The sequence below is a fragment of the Elephas maximus genome, chromosome 12, assembly GCF_024166365.1.
Source record: "Elephas maximus indicus isolate mEleMax1 chromosome 12, mEleMax1 primary haplotype, whole genome shotgun sequence".
Lineage (NCBI taxonomy): Eukaryota > Metazoa > Chordata > Mammalia > Proboscidea > Elephantidae > Elephas > Elephas maximus.
In genome coordinates this window covers 46056440-46076392 of record NC_064830.1, presented here as the reverse complement: position 1 = coordinate 46076392, position 19953 = coordinate 46056440, and the positions used below count along the sequence as shown (strand labels likewise).

The 19953-nt window shown below is 40.8% G+C and overlaps 1 protein-coding gene across 1 annotated transcript in view; it reads right to left on the bottom strand.

Moving 5' to 3' along the window:
• Positions 1-19953, bottom strand: part of C12H2orf16 (chromosome 12 C2orf16 homolog) — a 54271-nt gene that overhangs the window by 6278 nt on the left and 28040 nt on the right. The window contains 4 exon segments of the mRNA XM_049904014.1: positions 49-10127; positions 11126-11221; positions 11422-11482; positions 12100-12172. Coding sequence (XP_049759971.1) covers positions 49-10127; positions 11126-11221; positions 11422-11482; positions 12100-12172 — 10309 coding nt within the window.

The following is a 19953-nucleotide window of genomic DNA, read 5'->3' as shown; positions in this document are numbered from 1 at the left end:
TCATGCCTTGCATCTGTGGCCCTGGATTGAACTTTATAGAATTTATACATTGAAGTTTTGGCCCTGAATTCAATTCAGAAGAATTTATACCTTGTAACTGTGGGCCAGAGTTGAACTTTGTCCCTGGGGTCAATTTAGACTTTACATCTTGCAAATGTTGTGCAGGGTTGGACACAATAGATTTTATATCTTCAAATCCTGAACCTGGATTCACCTTAGAAGATATCATACCTTGGAATGTTGTCCCTGAAGTCAACTCAAAAGATTTTAAACCTTGCAAGTGTGACCCAGGTTTGCACCCCATAGAATTCATACATTGGAATTTTGGTTCTGGATTCAACTCAGAAGAATTGACACACTGTACTTGTGGCCCGTGGTTGCATTCCATGGGTGTTACTCCTACAAATTGTGACCCTAGAGTTGATTCAGACTTCAAGCCTTGCAAATGTGGTCCAGGGTTGAACACCATAGATATTTCACTTTGAGTGTCTGTCCCTGGATCCAGCAAAGATGAGTTCATACCTTGAAGTTTTGAAACTGGAGTCAATTCAGAAGATTTCACACCTTGCAAATGTGGCCCAGGGTTGCAGCCAATAGAATTTACACATTGAGGTTTTGGCCCTGAAAAAAACTCAGAAGAATTCACACATTGCAAATGTGGCCCAAGGCAGAACACGTTAGATTTTATACCTTGAAGCTCTGGCCTAGGATTCAACTCAGAAGATTTTTCACCTTGTATCTGTGGTCCAGGGTTGAACTCTACGTATTTCACATCTTGAAGCTTTGTCTCTGAAGTCAACTCAGAAGATTTTTCACCTTGTGTCTGTGGTCCAGAGTTAAACTCCACTGATTTCACACCTGGAAACTTACACCCCATGGTCAAATCAGAATGTTTATCACCTTGAAACTTCTTACCAGGTTTGAATTCTAAAGATTTCACACCTTGAAGCTTTATCCCTGGGGTCATTTCTGAAAATTTCACATCCTGTAAGTGTGGTCCAGAACTGAAACCCATAGCTTTTACATCTTGAAGCTTTTTGCCCATGATCAACCTGGAAGATTTTACATCTTGCAGCTGTGGGCCTGAGCTGAATTCCGCTGGTTTCACTCCTTGATGTTTTGTCCGCAGGACAGACTCAGAAGATTTCACACTTAGCAACTGTGGCCCAGATTTGAATTCCACAGATTTCACATCCTGAAACTTTGTCTCTGAGATTAACTCAGAAGATTTCCCACCTTGCAACTGTGGCTCAGGGTTGAAGTCCACCAATTTCACACTTTGAGGTTTTGATCCTAGGATCAGTTCAGAAGATTTCACAACTTGCACCTGGGGACCAGGGCTGAATTCTGTATGCCTTACATCCTGAAGCTTTGACTTTGAGGTACCTTCAGAGGATTTCATGCCTCGCAACAGTAGCCCAGGGTTAAAGTCCATAGATTTGACACCTTGAATCTTTGTTCCCAGGGTCAACTCAGAAAATTTTGCATCTTGCAACTGTGAGCTGGGGTTTAACTCGATAGATTTTGTGCCCTGGGACTTTGTCTCAGGGGCTAACTTAGAAGATTTTACACCTTGCCATTGTAGTCCAGAGCTGAACTCATATTTCATACCTTGAAGCTCTGTCTGAAGTGTTAACACAGGTGATTTCAACTCTACAGTTTTATCGCTTTGCAGTTGTGGACCCTGGCTTAAAACCCCAGATTTCACTCCTGGAAGCTGTGGCTCTTGTGCAAGCACTAGAGACTTCACATCTTGAAGCTGTGTCCCTGGGGGTGACACTAAGGTTTTCACTTCTTGCAGCTGTGGTCCTGGGGACAACTCAGGACATTTTAAATCTTGTGTGTGAAGCCCAGGTTTGAATGCCATAGATTTTATACCACAAAGCTTTGACTTTGAAGTCAGGTCACATGGTTTTATACTTCTCAACTGTAGATCAGGTTTCAAATTTACAGGTTTGGCACCTTGAGATTGTGACCCAAGATTTAGCACTAACGATTTCACACCTTGAAACTCTGGTCCTGGTATCCATTGAATAGATTTCATACTTCCAAGCTCTGGCTGTTGGTGTAACTCCACAGTTTTCACACCCTGAAGCTCCGACTCTGAGGTTGACTCCAGATTTTTTGCTTTTTGCTGCTGTGGCCCTGGGCACAACTTAGGGGTATTCACAGTCTGCCACTGTGGCCCTAGGTTGAATGCCATAGATTTTTCACCTTGAAGTTTTGATCCTAGAGTTAATTCAGATGACTTCACACCTCTCAACTGTAGCTCAGGTTTCAACTCTACAGGTTTGACACCTTGAGATTGTGACCCAATATTCGACACTACAGATTTCCTACCTTGGAACTCTGGTCCTGGTATCCACTGAACACATTTCATGCTTCCAAGCTCTAGCTCTTGGTTTAACTCCACCGTTTTCACATCTTCAACCTGTGGCTGTGAGGTTGACCCCAAATTTTTCCCTTTTTGCAGCAGTGGTCCTGGAGACAACTCAGGGGTTTTTACCCTCTGCCACTGTGGCCCAAGGTTGAAATCCATGCGTTTTTCACCTTGAAGTTTTGATCCTAAACTTAATTCAGATGACTTCACACCTCTCAACTGTAGCTCAGGTTTCAACTCTACAGATTTGACACCTGGAGATGGTGACATAATATTCAACACTACAGATTTCCTATCTTGGAACTCTGGTCCTGGTATCCATTGAACACATTTTGTGCTTCCAAGCTCTGGCTTTTGGTTTAACTCCACAGTTTTCACATCTTCGAGCTGTGGCTGTGAGGTTGGTTCCAAATTTTTCCCTTTTTGCAGCTGTGGTCCTGGGGACAACTCAAGGGTTTTTACGCTCTGCCATTGTGGCCCAAGGTTGAAATCCATGCGTTTTTCACCTTGACATTTTGATCCTAAAGTTAATTCAGATGACTTCACACCTCTCAACTGTAGCTCAGGTTTCAACTCTACAGGTTTGACACCTCGAGATTGTGACCCAATATTCAACACTACAGATTTCCTACCTTGGAACTCTGGTCTTGGTATCCACTGAACACATTTTGTGCTTCCAAGCTCTGGCTTTTGGTTTAACTCCACAGTTTTCACCCCTTCGAGCTGTGGCTGTGAGGTTGACTCCAAATTTTCCTCTTTTTGCAGCTGTGGTCCTGGGGACAACTCAGGGGTTTTCACACTCTGCCACTGTGGCCCAAGGTTGAACTCCATGGGTTTTCCACCTTGAAGTTTTGACCCTAGAGTTAATTCAGATGACTTCACACTTCTCAACTGTAGCTCAGGTTTCAACTCTACAGGTCTGACACCTCGAGATTGTGACCCAATATTCAACACTACAGATTTCCTACCTTGGAACCCTGGTCCTGGTATCCACTGAACACATTTCATGCTTCCAAGCTCTGACTTTTGGTTTAACTCCACAGTTTTTACACCTTCAAGCTGTGGCTGTGAGGTCGACTCCAGATTTTTCCCTTTTTGCAGCTGTGGTCCTGGGGACAACTTAGAGGTTTTCACACTCTGCCACTGTGACCCAAGGTTGAACTTCATGGATTTTTCACCTTGAAGTTTTGATCTTAGAGTCAATTCAGATGACTTCACACCTCTCAACTGTACCATGGGTTTCAACTCTACAGGTTTGACACCTCGAGATTGTGACCCAATATTCAACACTACAGATTTCCTACCTTGGAACTCTGGTCCTGGTATCCACTGAACACATTTCATGCTTCCAAGCTTTGGCTCTTGATTTAACTCCACGGTTTTCATACCTTTAAGCTGTGGTGGTAAGGTTGACTCCAGTTTTTTTCTTGTTTGAAGCTGTGATCCTGGGGACAACTCAGGGGTTTTCACACTCTGCCACTGTGGCCCAAGGTTGAGCATAGATTTTGCACCTTGAAACTTTGGTCCTAGAGTCAATTCAGATGCCTTCACACCTCTCAATTGTACCATGGGTTTCAACTCTGCAGTTTTAACACCTAGAGATTGTAATTCTAGAGCTAACTGTACAGATTTTGTACCTTGAAACTCTGGTACTGGAATCCACTGCATAGATTTCATACCTTTAAGCTCTGGCTCTTGGTTTAACTCCAAAGTTTTCTCACCTTGAAGCTGTGGCCCTGAAGTTGTCTCCAATGGTTTCACTTGGTGCAGTTGTGGTCCTGGAATCAACTTGGAAGATTTTATGCTTTGCAACTGTGGCTCAAACGTGAATGCTTTAGGTTTTATACCTTGAATATTTAGTTCTGGAGTCAATTCAAATGATTTCATACCATTCAGCTGTAGCTCAACATTGAGGTCTGTACATTTTACACCTTCAAATTTTGGTTCTGGAATTAACTCTAAAGACATCACACCTTCTGACTCAGACTCTCTCTTCAATTTTTCTAAATCCACACATTTTTGGTCTTGTGAGAATATTACAGATATCTCACCATCCCGTTCTGGTCCAGGAGTTAAATCCATAGCTGCCATTCCTTGAAATTGTTGCCTTGGGGATAAGTCCACAGATCTGACTTCTTGAAACTCTTGTCTTTTGGTTTCATTCACAGATTTTACCACCTCTCTCTTTAGCCTTGGGGTCAACTTCACCGACTTTACACATTGTGGATCTGGATTCACTCCTACAGACTTTAAACTATGAAGCTTTAAACATGGAGTAATTTCCACAAATTTCATATCTTGTATTTGTGGCTCTAAAGTCAATTCCTCAGGTTTTACACTTTGTAGTTGGGGCATTTGGAGCAACTCCATAGATTTAACGCCTTGAAGCAATGGCCCTGGTGCAAAAGCTATAGAATTCTCACCTTGCAAATTTGACTCAAGGTTCTGTTCCACAGATTTCACATCTTGCAGCTGTGGACCTGGGACCAACTCCACAGTTTTTAAATCTCGAATTTTTGAACCAGGAGTCAACTCCACAGATTTCACAGCTTGAAGCTTGGAACCTGGAGTGAATTTCACAGATTTGACATCTTCTACCTGTGGTCCTGAGGTTATCTCTACATATTTCACACCTCCCACCTGTGGCTTTAGGTTCAACTCCTCAAAATTTAAACCTTGAAGCTTTGAAACTGGGGTCCACTCCACAGGTTTTACATCCTTCAACTGTGGTCTTTGGATCAATTCAGAAGATTTCATACCTTGGAACTGTGGTTTTCTGGTCAACTCAGAATGTTGTATCTGTGGCTTTGAGACTAATTTATTAAAACATGGTACTCGGTTCACCTCTACATATTTTACATCTTGAAACAGTGGCTCTGCTACTAACATCTCAGGCTTATGCCCTTGTCTCTCTGGTCTTGGGATCAACTCCATAGATCTATCGCCTTGCATCCTTGGCTCTAGGGTCAACTCAAAAAGTTCTGCACATTGCAGCTGTGGCCCTGAGCTTAACTCTGAAGACTTCATACCTTGAGGTTGAGTTCCTGGGTTCAAATCAAAAAATTTGACGTCTTGTAGCCATGGCTCTGGGTTAAGTCCCACCTGTTTTATACCTTGAAGCCCTAGAGAAATCCTTGCTGATTCGGAATCTTGCAGCCCCCACTCTGGGGTCACCTCCACAGAATTCTCACCATGATCCATTGGTCCCGGGATCTGCTCCCCAAATTTGACACCTTGAAACTTTTGCCCTGGAGTCAATCCAGAAAATTTGACATTTTGCTGCCATGGCCCTAGGTTCAGTTCCTCAGATTTCACAACTTGAAATCGTTCTGAGGTCAATTTCACAGATTTTGCACTGTGAAACTGTGATTCTGGAGGAGACAGAACAGATTTCATATCTTCAACCTGTGGCCCTTGGCTGAACTTCAAAAATGACTCTGGTACAAACCCTAGAGACTTTACATCTTGAAGCTGTGTTCCTGGTACCAACTGTACATATTTGAAACCTTGGTGCTTTGGCTCTGATGTCAAATCAGAAAATTTGGCATCCTGCAAACATGGCCCTGGGATTAAGTCCACAAATTTCGTACCTTGAAATTGTGGTTCTGGAGTCAACTGTATAGATTTGATGCTTTGAGGCTTTGGCCCTGGGATGAAATCTGATAATTTGATTTCTTGCATTGGAGAACCTGGGTTAAATTCATCAGATTTCACACCAAGATGTGGGTGCCCTGAGATTAAATCTACATATTTTTCTCCTTGAAAAAGTGGCCCTGGAGTTAACTTGGAAAATCTGACACTTTGCAATTGTGGCCCTAGGGTCAGTCCAGAGGATCTGACACTTTGCTGCAATGGGTCTAGAATTAAATCCCCAGATTTCACACCTTGGAGCTGTGCCCCCTTACTCATTTCCTCTGATATCATACCTGGTGTCAACTCAGATTCTACCCCACTTGTAGTTAACTGTTTGGTTAAATTCATATATTTCACATCTTGCAACTGTAGCTCTGGATCCAACTGCCTAGACTTTATTTCTTGGAGCTGTGGCCCTGAGGTCAACTCCATAACAGGTGGCTTTGGTCCTATAACTAACCTTTTAGATCCTACCGCTAATAAAGATGGATCAGGAGTTAAATCCACAGATCTCAAATCTTGCAGCTGTGATTCTGATTTCTCATCCTGCAGGCTTGGCGCTAGAGTCAACTCCAGAGATTCTTTCTCTAAATATGGTGGTACTGGGGTTGTCCTCTGGATTTTTTCAACTGGGAGCAATGTCAACCCCACAGTTGCTGTGTCTTTATATTCTGATTTTAGGGTTATCTCTGAAGAGTCACTAACTTGAAGATGCGGCCTTGGAGTTATTCCTACAGATTCTACAACTTGACCTGTTGGTTTTTGTGTTAATGCCACAGAAGTCAACTTCACAGTTTCTGTGTCTTGATAGTCTGGCCCTGAGATCATCTCTGAAAAATTTTGACGATATGGCCCAGGCATCATCCCAGCAGTTTCTATAACTTGTTTTGGGATCAACTTCACAGATGCCTCCTCTTGTGACCAGATATCAGACGCTAACCTCCTACATTCTACCTTTTGAGGAGTTAATTCCATAGTTTTCGCACCTTCAAGCAATAGCACTGGAGGTATATTCTCAGACCTGGTATCTTGTAGCCTTGGTTCTGGGGCCAACTCTGTAGATTTTATACCTTGCACTATTGGTCTTAATGTCAACTCCACAGTTTTTATACCTTGAAACTCTGGTGGTAGAGTCAAATGAGCATATTCCATACCTCGCAACTGTGAATTGGGGGTTAAGTCTATAGATTTCCTACTTTGCAATTGTGGTACTGGAGTCAACTCAGTAGATTTTACACTTTGAAGTTGTGGTCCTAGGGTCAACTGGATAGATTTCATACCTTGAACCTGAGGCCTCGGGACTGACTGCAGAGATTTCCCACTTTGCATCTGTTGTGTGGGTACCAACTTCTCAGATTTCACACTTTGCAGTTCAAGTTCTGGGGCCAATTCTATAGATTCCACGGTTGGGGCCAGCTGTCCATATTTTACCATTTGTGGAATTGAGCCTGTGGCTATGTCTACAGATTTCACACTTTGCAACCTTGACCCTAGGGTCAGGTTCTCAGATTTTACATTTTGCAATCCCGGGAACAACTTCATAGAATCCATAGCCTTAAGTTGTGGCATTGGTTTCACCCCCATATATTTCATACCTTGAAGGAGTGATGCAGTAGTCATTACTACAGATTCTGTGACTTGCTGAAGTGGATTTTGACTCATTTGCACAGATTCTGTACCTTGACTCAGCAACCCTGGGTTTGTCCCTAAAGATTCCATTATTTGATGATTTGACTGTGTCAGCTCTGCAGATTTTTTCATTTGTTGCCTGTTGTCATAGGTCAGCTCCATCATTTCTATAGCTTGATGGCTTTGTCTTGGACTCATCTCTGAATATTCTGGTATTTGACACCATGGGGTCAACCTCAAAGGTTTCATGACTTGATGAGATGGTCCTGGGGTTAATGCCATAGAGTCTGTGTCTTGATGATATGGTTGTGGAGTAATTCCCACAGATTCTAGCACTTGAATCCATGACCCAGGAGTCAATTCCAGAGGTTCCTTGACTTGAGATATTGGCCTTGGGGTCAAGCCCTGAGATTCTACAATTTGTGACTGTGGTGCTGTCATTTCTCCCATGGGTGACCCAAATGCTATTGGAGGATGTATGCCTTGATGTGATGGCTTTGGAATCATCCCTACTGATTCCATGACCTTAGTGGGGGGCCTTGGAGTTATATCCACATATTGTACAACTCCAAGTGGAGCAATAGTAGTAGGTGAGCTACAGTAAGAAGTCAAACCAACTGGTTGACTTGGCCTTGGGGTCAAATTTGCAATTTGAAACTGTGAATTTGGGGTCAAACCCCCAGAATCTATAACATGTGGCTGTCCTGGTGGAATTATCCCCATGAAATCCATAGCTTGTAACAGTGCCACTGAAGTTACTTTCCTGTCATCTATAACCTGATACAATGGCCTCGAGTACATTTCCAATGATTCTGTGTTTTGATATGTTGGCCCTGGAGTAATCTTCAGTGGTTCCATAATTTGGCTTTGTGGCCTTGACGTCATGCCCACTGATTCCATGACTTTACATTGTGGCCCTGGGGACATATCCACAGTTTCCTTGACTGCATGTTGTGACACTGGATTCACTGTTCCTGATTTTATGACTTTATGGGCCATCTTCACTGAGTCCATGATATGAAATTGTGATTTGGGGGTCATCCCCACTGATTCTGTGGTATGTGGATGTGGTTTGTTAATCATTCTCATAGAATCTGTGACTTGAATCAGTGCTACAGGAGTTACCTTCACATTATCTGTAACTTGATTCAGTGATCTTGAGGTCAGCCCCTTCAATTCTATAACTTGATGCTGAGGCCTTGGGATTACTTCTACTGATTTAATGACTTGATGTGATGGTTCTGAAGTTATACTCACTGTTTCAATGGTGTCCATTGGTTTCAGAACTTGATTTGAAGGCCTTGGGAACAAACCCACAGATTCTGTCACTTCTGAATGTGATTCTGAGGTTATCCCAGTGTAATCTATGACCTGAAACAATGCCAATGGAGTAAACTTTATGCTACCTGTGCCTTGATAAGGTAGCCTTGGGGTCCACTCCACATCAGTTACTTGGGTCTTCTGCTGCTCCACCCTTTTCTCTGGAAGACCTACAAGTCTCTGCTCTATACTGAGTTCTAGCATGTGTTTTGGATGCTTCAATAAAGTGGTCTCCTCTTGAAGTTTGCCAACTCCCAAGCTTCTGTGGGGTGGAGTGCCCATGGAAGTAACTCTGGATCCAGGAGTTTGGGGGCCACCTCCAGGTTGTGGCTGCTTCTCTGGGATAAGTGACTGTGAAATTTTGGCTTCTGCCCTATTTAATCCAGATTCCAGTTCAATGTTCACATGGAGCTGAAATGATGAAAGATCTGGGGATTTATTGTTGGTGTTTTGCTCAATATTTTGAAGACTGGGCATAGATGACTGGGTTTGGGATTTCTCTGGTTTAGAAACTCCTTGTACTTCAATTAAATAATTCAACATTGCCCATGATTCCCTCACAGCCAGAGGCACTGTTTGTTCCCGCAAAGTACAAACCTTCCAAGCCATATGTCCCTCTAGCTCCCACCTAGCCAGCGGAGAGATCTGGATTGGAGCCCACTCTGGGAGCTGTGGTGTCTCCTTGAAAACAGAATTTGGCCCACAATCTGATGTCAAATGACTCTTGCTCCTTCTCTCATTCTTTGTTTTCCCTTGTTGTTTGCAGAGATTTGGTGATTCAAAAATAGAGTTGATAAAAGAGCTTTGGGGATTTAAGGATGAAGGAACTGCCAAATTCTGAAAAAGCTTTGATTTCTCAGGTTCTGGGAGCCAAAAAGAAGGCGGGGATGGGTCTTGGTTTCTGATCACAGAAGACTGCCTTTTGGGAGAAACAGGTAAACTATGGCTCCGGAATTTTCCAGTGGTCCCTTCAGAAAAGACAGGAAGGTGAGATGGGCTGGAGATGTTGCCTAGTGATCCAGAGGAGATGCTGTGGTCAGTAGAATGCTTTGCCTTCTTACAGTCACAACGAGGTAAAACAGGCTCCTGAGCCATAAAAACAGAGGAGTTGGAGGAAGAAATCGTATCCTGTGGTTCAGGCAAAGAGGGTCCCATAAGACTTGATCTAAGAAACAGAGAGAGAAGGTTTCATTTGCTTTGTAGTAAGAAATGGTGAAAAGGGAAAGAGTATGGTCATTTCAAATGTAAAATACTCTTGGCCTGAGGGAGAGAATAATAATAATAATAAAAGGGCAGCTTTCCCTAACATAATTACTTATCCAAAGAATTCCTCCCTTAGGACAAAAAGAGGCAATTGTTCCCATTCCATTAAAAAAATGATCCCTAGACCTGTAGTTTTGTGTGTGTGTGTGTTTTTAAAGTTTATTTATTTTGTAGTTGTTGTTGAGAGCATACCCAGCGACGTACACCGATTCAACAGTTTCTACATGTACAATTCAGTGACATTGATTACATTCTTCAAGTTGTACAACCATTCACCCCCTCCTTTTCTGAGTTGTTTCTCTCCCTTTATGTTATCACTACCAGTAAGTTTCCTATCTAATCTTTCAAGTTGCTGTTGTCAATTTCATCCCATATAGACAGCTCTTAAAAGAGCATAATGCTCAAGGCAGATATTTTTTACTAGTTAAGCTAGTCTATTGTTTGGTTTTAAAGAGACCTTGGGGATATTTTTGGTTTAAGATTTAAAGATTATCTCAGGGCAATAGTTTTGGAGGTTTATGCAGCCTTCATGGCTCCAGAAAGACTAGATTCCTTGAGACTTTGAAATGCTGTTTTGCAATTTCCCCCTTTTGATCATGATTCTTCTATAGAATCCTTGATCAAAATGTTCAGTAATGGTAGCCAGGCACCATCCAGTTCTTCTGTAGACCAGTAGTTCTTAAACTTCCTTTGAACCTGGAACTTTCTCCTAATCCCAAAACTAATTCTGTCTCCTCTCCGTCACTTTCTTCTCCTTCTCTCCCTCCTCTCTTTCCTCTCCCTTTCCCTATACCTCACTCCTTTTTTCTTTCCTTTTTCTCTTCCTCCTCCTTTACCCCTTCCCTCCCTCTTAAAAGTTCTACCACCTTCAATCCTGCCTAAAAACTACTATTCTCTGACCTTGCACTTTCCAGGTATCTGAAGATGTGTTGAAGACTCCTGTCCATTGACCAGAGTACGTACTCCTGGGTCCAGCCCACAGGGAATCCTGAAAAGCTGAATACAATGTAGTACGTTAACATGATGGAAATGATATTAAAGAATTGGGAAAGAAACCAACAGGAGGAAAGACTTAGAAAGGAGACAGCTATCCTTGTAAGTAAAACAGAGTCCCATGTATCTTTTAACTTTCACAGAATTTATGGGTACTAGGCTGAAGGGAGAAGGAATAGACAGTGAAGACAGAGATTACTTACTATGTCAGGTTAGCTTCAGTGTAACCCATCATGGGGTCTTCTTCCCACTGTGGATCTGGGAGTAGAGGTGAAGAATCTATTAGCATCATTAACCATGGGCATCACCTAGTCCAATAGTTAATGATGCTTATTTTGCAAATAAAGAAACAAAGGTGAAGTCATGCCCGAGATCATAAAGCCAATTATGATCAGACTTAACCCAGGTCTCAAGTTTTTTGTTTTTAAACTATACTGTACTGCCTTCAGCGTGTGGTGGATATGAGAAAGATAATCACAGTAACAGGGAGGTGGAGTTGGGAAAACAGAGGTCATGATCCATATCTTTTCCTCCAAAGAAATCTATCTGGTATCCACGGTGGGAATAAAGGGTACTGCAACTTTCCTCACCAAATTCTTGATAGTCCCCTTCTCTATTCCCCAGTCTCACTAAGTTTCTTTCCTAATACTTTGTGCTTTGCACAAAAGGACATGGGGAAAGGCACAAAAGGACATGAGGAAAGGCACAAAAGGAAATGAGGAAAGGAAACATGGAAAGAATTGTGGAGTTTACATCTCTTTGGAAGTGAAGATGCTAGAAAGAATAGGCATACTTTTATTTATATCCTCTTTTTCAACCTCCCTCCACCTGCTATTTAAAGATAGAGTCTTAAAGGAGATCTGCAGTTGATTCTTGGGGAACTAAAGAGTAAATGATAGGTTCTTTCTAACCTGTGAATTTCTGAATCTTTTTCAGTTTATGCTGCTTTGAAGTCTAGAGAGACAAAAATAAAAATAAAATAAAATCAGGTTATGTTCTAGGTTAGAAGCCGTATTGATAGCACATCTCATCTTATAGGCGCAGGTATTGATACAGTTGGCATCTATAATATAGCAACAATTACCACCTGTGGGGTAAAGAATTTAACTTTACCCAAACCATTTGGTCTTTGTCCTTGGTTCCTGAAACGTAACCTCTTAAACCTTGGAATTTCCCCAGTAATCATAATTGTCTTTGTTGAGAGCTCCAGACCACATTAGCCATTTGATGAAGGCTACAGACCATAGCCTAACAGATTATGCTAATGAGGTAACTCTTGGGTAGGACCTGGCCAGGCCAGAGAGACCCACTGTGTGATATCAACCAACTTCAAGGAAGAGGGCTTAAGTTTGAATTATGTGGCGAGACCCCTGATAAAAGCTCTGGACATTGAAACTCCATGGGCTTTCTGCCTGGTGAAAGACATCAATGCACATGGGAAGATAGCATTCCCCTTTTTGAGACATGAAAGCTCCACATTGGGAACCTTCCCAGACCTTGCCCTATGAGTCTCTTCATTTGTATCCTTTTGCTATAATTAAACTGTAATAGTAAGTATAGTACTTGCCTGAGTTCTGTGAGTCATTCTAGCAAATTATGGAACCAGGGGAGTAGTAGGAGCTAGAGATCAGAAGTGAGAAAGAACCCTGGAGACGCTGAGCTGATGGCTAGCATCCTGAGGGGTAGTGGCAAAAACCCCAAATTTGTAGCCAGCAGGTCAGAAGTGAGTGTGTCGTGGGGCCCAGAAGCTTGCAGTTGGCATCTGAGGTCTTGGGCAGATTTGGCAGTTTGAAGGATGTGTCCTTTAACTTGTCAGGTCTGACCGAGTTCCGGGTGCTTAGGGTTGGAGGAAGAAGTGCTGTATGTGCAGCTGGTGTCAGAACAGATGTAGAACAAAGGGAAACAGAACTAATAATAGATTTAATTGATAATAAATTGATTTGATTGGTTCTTATACCACCTCACTCATTTATTCATTTATTGAGTATTGAGTACTAGGTCCTGTGTGGAGTTCTGGGACTAGAAAAATAAGTATGATCCCTGCACTCTAAGAATTTGTACTAGTAGGGAAGACAGGTGAGATGTCTAGACTGCTAAGTTATAATACAATGTGGCAAATGCTGTAACAGAAAAATAAGTGTTAGGGAATACAGAGAACAGAATGATTGCCTCAGAGAGAAGGGAATAATTACTCAAGAAGTTGACAACTGTATTGGAGTTTGAAGAATCAGCAGAAGATATTTAGGTGAGAAAAGAGCATTGCCGGCAAGTGGAAGCAATACTGAGATCAGCATACCATGATCAAAACCAAACCAAACCCCACTGCCCTCGAGTCAATTCCAACTCATAGTGACTCTATAGGACAGGGTAGAACTGCCCCGTAGAGTTTCCAAGGAGTGCCTGGTGGATTCAAATTGCTGACCTCTTGGTTAAGAGCTGCAGCACTTAACTAACCACTACGCCACCAGGGTTTCCATATCATGATCATCAGGTGCATTTTTGCTAAGTAGCATGAGATACGGGTGAAATGGTAGGTGGAACCAGATTACATTAAACTGTGGAGTTTTAATATTAGCCTATAGGTCAGAATTTCCTAATTAGTAGGAAACCCCTGCGTAAGGTCATTACACGGCAACTAACAACCAAAACCAAACCCTTACTGCTCTGACAGGGATCACAATACAGGGTCCCAGACAGAGCTGAAGTGAAGAAAAATGTAGAACAAAATTCAAACTCACAAAAAAAACACCAGGCTTGCTGGTCTGACAGAGACTGGAAAAACCCTGAGAGTGTGGCCCTCAGGCACCCTTTTAACTTAGTACTGAAGTCACTCCTGAGGTTCACCCTTCAGCCAAAGATTAGACAGGCCTACAAAACAAACAATAACACACATAGTTCAACCATGTATATGAGACTAAATGGGCACACCAGCCCAGGGGCAAGGACGAGAAGGCAAGAGGGAATAGGAAAAGCTAGACAAATGGAAATGGGGAACCCAAGGTCGAGAAGGGGAGAATGTTGACATGTCACAGCGTTGGCAACCGATGTCACAAAACAATATGTGTATTGTTTAACAAAAAACTAATATGCTTTGTAAACTTTCACCTAAAGCACAATAAAAAATTAAAAAAAAAACAAAACCCTGTTGCCATTGAGTTGATTTCTACTCATGGTGACCCTATAGGACAGAGTAGAACAGCCCCATTGGGTTTCCAGGAAGTGGCTGGTGGATTCAAACAGCCAACCTTTTTAGTTAGCAGCCCAGCTCTTAACAGCTGCTCCACCAGGGCTCCCAACTAACAACAGCAGAACTGAACTCCTTGGATTTTTAAAAAGGTGTTCTAGGTCATTTGAAAGGCAATAATGACGTTTGTTGCAATTTCAAATAAAACGAATATTCCCTTTAAATCAGGGCATCTGTTTCTGAGAGTGTGTCAAATGTATCAGAAGAGCCTACACAACAATTAGTGGGGACTTCATTAATAAAAAAAAAAAAAATTTTTTTTTAGAGTTTTTCATGAATATGCTCATGACTCAGTCAGTCAGTTTATTATTCAATTGAATACCCCTCTCTGCAGTGGTAGTTTTGACCCTTAGAGAGTTTAAAATATATTTTATGCTTCTTCATGTATTATTTAATTTATATCCAAAATATACCATTGGTTAAAAATAGGAAACAAAAGGAAAACTGATGTTGAAAAAAAAAACTAAAAAAAAAAAACTAGTGCATGTTGAAGTACAGGTTAATAAACTTACAAATGATCTTTTTATAAATTTATCTCAAAATGATCTACACATAATATCACAGAGTGAAATAATCTGAAAACACTCCCACTACAAAACACCTGGAAATGCTTAATAAATACAACATACATCCTTTTAATTGTAGAGTTTAGCTCCCCACAAGAGAGTAAAGGATATCCACAGGGCCAAAAATAAAGAGAAAACTGAAAAACAAAAGTGGAAAGCCAGCTGACACTTCATTGCCCTAGGGCATTTGCGGTTTCAGTCACTAAAGGACTTGGGTTAACAGCAAAGCAGGAATAAGGAACAAGGTCTACAATGGGTATTTGGAATTAAACCCATTGCTCCGGAGTAGATTTCAACTCACGGCAACCTTATACGACAGAATAGAGCTGTCCCATAGGGTTTCCAAGGAGCAGGTGATAGATTTAAACTACCAACCTTTCAGTTAGCACTTAACCACTGGGCCACCAGGGCTCGACTGTACCACCAGGGCTCCTTTATTTGGAATTAACACCGCAGAAAAAGCCAGGATCCTCAAAGGGCTACGCACCTAGGTAGGTAGGAAAAAAAAAATCTGCCCACCAGACAAGGAAAACTTGAGTTCTGGGTGGGAAAAAGTTATCTCAGAATTTTAACCATGTGTCTATCCTCATATTGGTTTGGAGTTCTAGTTTATACTCACTGTGTAGCTAGGAAACCTCAAAATGAAAGTACAAGCGGTCCTGAGCTGATAATGCCCTGAGAGGAATAGGTCAAAGTAAATGTAAATTTCACTGGAAATTAAAAAGAAGTAGGAGAAGAAGGAGGAAAAAAAAATTTTTTTAGAAGCTATACATTAATTCAGAAACTCTGGTGGTGTACTAGTTAAGAGCTACATCTGCTAACCAAAAGGTTGACAGTTCACATCCAGCAGGTGCTCCTTGGAAACTCTTATGGGGCAGTTCTACTCTGTCCTGTAGGGTCGCTATGAGTCGGAATCGACTTGACAGCGACAGGTTTTTTAACGGGTATACGTTAATGTGAAAAACCTGATGAAATGGTTAAATTCCTAGAAAAGAATAGCAAAATTGGGCAAAAAATAAATAGGTAATTTGAGTAGATGAGTAAGTATGGAAGCAAATGAAATGATAACCAGAGATGTTCTCCAACAGCCTTAATAAGAGAATTCATGAAGGCTGCAGAATAGAACAACTTACAAATACCAATAACATAATCCCACTGCAGCAAAAAACTAGAAAAAGATGGTAAAGATATAATTAATAATAGCAATAAATGTGATAAATTGTTGAGGTATTAACCAGAAATACAGAAGACCGTAAAGTAGAAAATTATAGAACTCATGGATATAAAACATGATATGACTAAATGGAGAGACATTCCAGGCTCTTGGTTGGTATTATTTAAAATTATAAAGATGTAAGTACTTCCCAAATTAAATTATATTTTAATGCATTTCCAGTCAAAATTTCAGTTGGGACGTTTGAAGAGCTTGTTAAAACTCTCTAAAATTTATATGGAGAAATAAAACTCCACCTACAGCTAAATCAACATTAAAAAGAATGGCAAAGAAGATACTTACTGTACTAAACATTAAGACATACAACAAAGTAATGATGATAAAAACAGGAACAAATAGACCAATGGAACAAAATAGAAAACTCAGAGACAGACTCACATATATATGGCAGCTTAATATGATAAAGGGAGTTTCATAAGTCAATAGGAAAAAGATTCTTTAGGAAATGGTTATGGGGAAACTGGCTTACAATAATGAGGAAAATAAAATTGGATCACTTCTTAATAGCACATATAGAAAACCCACTGCCATCAAGTCGATTCCAACTCATAGCAACCCTATAGGACAGAGTTGAACTGCCCCATAGAGTTTCCAAGAAGCACCTGGTGGATTCAAACTGCCGACCTTTTGGTTAACAGCCATAGCATTTAACCACTGTGCCACCAGGATTTCCACCCAGCACATATAGAGGTAGACTCCAAATGATTTAAAAACTAAAATGTGAAAGGTAAGGCTGAAAAACAGAAAGGAAGGAAGGAAGGAAGGGAGGGAGGGAGGAAGGGAGGAAGGAGGAAAGAAAGAAAAAAAGTAGGATGGGATCTTTGTGACCTAGGACAGAGAAGAACTTCTTAAAGAAAACTGCAAAAACACAAACCATAAGACCAAGAAAAAAAAAAATCCAATACAAGACCTTCCCTACTTTCAACTGGAACCTCAGAATGACAAATCTGCCACTTGTCTCTATCCCCAGGGAACTACAGAGTAAGTTGCCTCAACACTATCTAAAGTTCAGGGAGCTGGAGAGAAATCCAAGGGAGGTTGTAACCACAGGCTAATTTTTGTGTAATTTTCAGTTCAATTTCATATTATCTGGGTGGTCCTAAAAAACCCTCAAGTCAGGAATTTAAAAACGATCCTGAGTTGATGGCACCACATTGCTATTGTATACCACTGAGTCAATTCCAACTCATAGCAACCTTATATGAAAGAGTAGAACTGCCCAATAGGGTTTCCCAGGCTATTATCTTTACGGAAGCAGGTTGCCAGGTCTTTTTCCCATGGAGCAGCTGGTGGTTTGAAACCACCAGCCTTTCAGTTAGGAGCCAAGTATAACCAGGGCTCCTTGGCACCAGAGTCAAAAGCAAATGAAATACTCTCTGAGGAAGATCATCCTAGCTTTCAAAAACTCCCCACAAATATTGCATTCCATCAAATCTAAGAAAGAAAAAAAAAAACTACCAATTAAATTATGAAACATCATCACTTGTAAAACATATCCCAATTTCACAAGTGTTAAATATTAATGTGAAATATTAAATACTCTAAAATAAGCACATCTGCAGAAACAACAGAAAGCAGAAACAAATCTGAAAAGACATCAGGTATTGGAATTATCAGATCCAGATTAGGAAATGGCTATGCATATGTATTTAAAGAAATAAGATACAAGCTTAAATATATTTATAAGTAACAGAAAACCATAAAATATGATCTAGCAGATTTAAAAAAGAACCAAATAATACTTCTAGAAATCGAGACTACGGTATCGAAATTAAAACCTCGATGGATGGATTTAACAGTGTTGGCAAAATGATTCTGAATGGAGAATTGGATAAGTATGCATTTTGAAATTCCTTGTGTAACGACTAAAAGAATAGAAACAGAATATATAACGTCCAAGTTTCTAGAATGGAAACAAGATTTCTGTTTATAGTAATGCTTTGCTTCAGAAGAACTACCCAACTGAGAAGAACTAGAAAAGTTGGATGAAAAATTAAAAAATAATAATAATAACAAATCTATTTGAAGTCATTGGAGAGCTATCAAGTTATCAAAAGCTAGAAGAGCCAAGATCCCAGAGAGATGGGAAATGTGGAATGTAGAATGGTGAGCCTACATTTTTCTCTCAAGGCATTTACCAGTTCTCAAGCAGTAGCTGACTAAGGCTGACTTGAGGATAAGAAGCTAAGTAGAACTTCCAATAGTTTTATGGAGATAGATGGACAAACACAAGAGTTTTTAGGGACCACAGAGGAGGGACTCTAATAAATACCCCCAGGCTTTCAGCTGGGATCCTCAAACGACTATATCTAGGAGAAGGGGTAAGCCTGAAATAGACCAGACTCAAAAATTGAAGCTTAACATTCAAATGTCCACCAAACACATGAAAAGATGCTCAATGTCATTAACCATTAGAGGGAGGCAAATCAAAACCACCATTTCACTCCCACTAGGATAGCTAAAATTAAAAAAAAAAAAAAAAAAGAGGATGCGGGGATATGGGAACACATATCCATTGCTGGTGGGAATCCAAAATGGTACGGCCATTGTGGAAAACGGTGTGGTGGTTCCCCGAAAACTAAAAGCAGAACTACCATATGACCCAGCAATTCCACTTTGGGCATATAGGTATATGCCCAAAAGACTTGAAAGCAGAAACTCAAACAGAGACTTGTAAACCAATGTTCATTGCCTACAGATAGCCAAAAGGTGGAAACAACCTAAATGCCTATCAACAGATGAATGGTTCAACAAAATGTGGTACATACATATAATGGAATACTACTCAGCCAGTAGGGTAAATTAAGTCTTGATACATGCTACAATGCGGATGGAGCTAAAAAGACATTATGCTGAGTGCAATAAATCAACCACGAAGGACAAATATTGTATGACCTCACTCATAAAAAGACAAGAAAAGGCAAATGTATAGAGACCCAAAGTTTATTAGTGGTTGCTAGGGGCAAGAGAGTGGGGCAAAGGTGGATTATTTTTTATGAAGTACTGCGTTTTGGTTTACAGTGATGGATTAATGGTAGGGTTGAACAGTCAATTCTGTAAGTGCTACCAATAAGCTGTACACCTGTAAAAAGCTGAATTGGCAAAAGTGTGACGAACATATTTACAACAATGATTAAAATTAAAAAGATTAGCTATAAGGCTTCTTAAGTACTACCAAACACCTCATGGAATTTGGTTCCTAGGTTTGAAGGTTTAGGGTCATGGTTTCATGCGACATCCCAGTAAATTGGCCTAATAAAGTGCTTAGTGCTTCTTTTCTACCTCCTTGTATGTTGTGTAATATCTGGGGTCTTAAAAACTTGCAACCAATGTTACCAAACAATTTGTGTATAAATTTTTGAATGAGAAATAATCTGCTCTCTAAATTTTCACCTAAAGTACACATGCACACACACAAAGATTATCTCCAGAGAGGAGAGTTATTTTTGCTTCTGGCCGTGTTTCAGGGTGGGGTGAGGCACAACAATTGGTCTCTATCTGCCTGGACCAACAGAGGAAGAAGGAGAATCAGGAATAAGAGCAGACAATGAAATGTGTGGCTAATTGCTTCCAGGAACAATGGCCTCTTTTGCCATGAGACCAGAACTGGATGGTACCTGGCTGCCATTGCTGAACATTTTGATAAAAGATTCTATGGGAGAATCCTGATCAAAAGGGAGAAAATGCACAA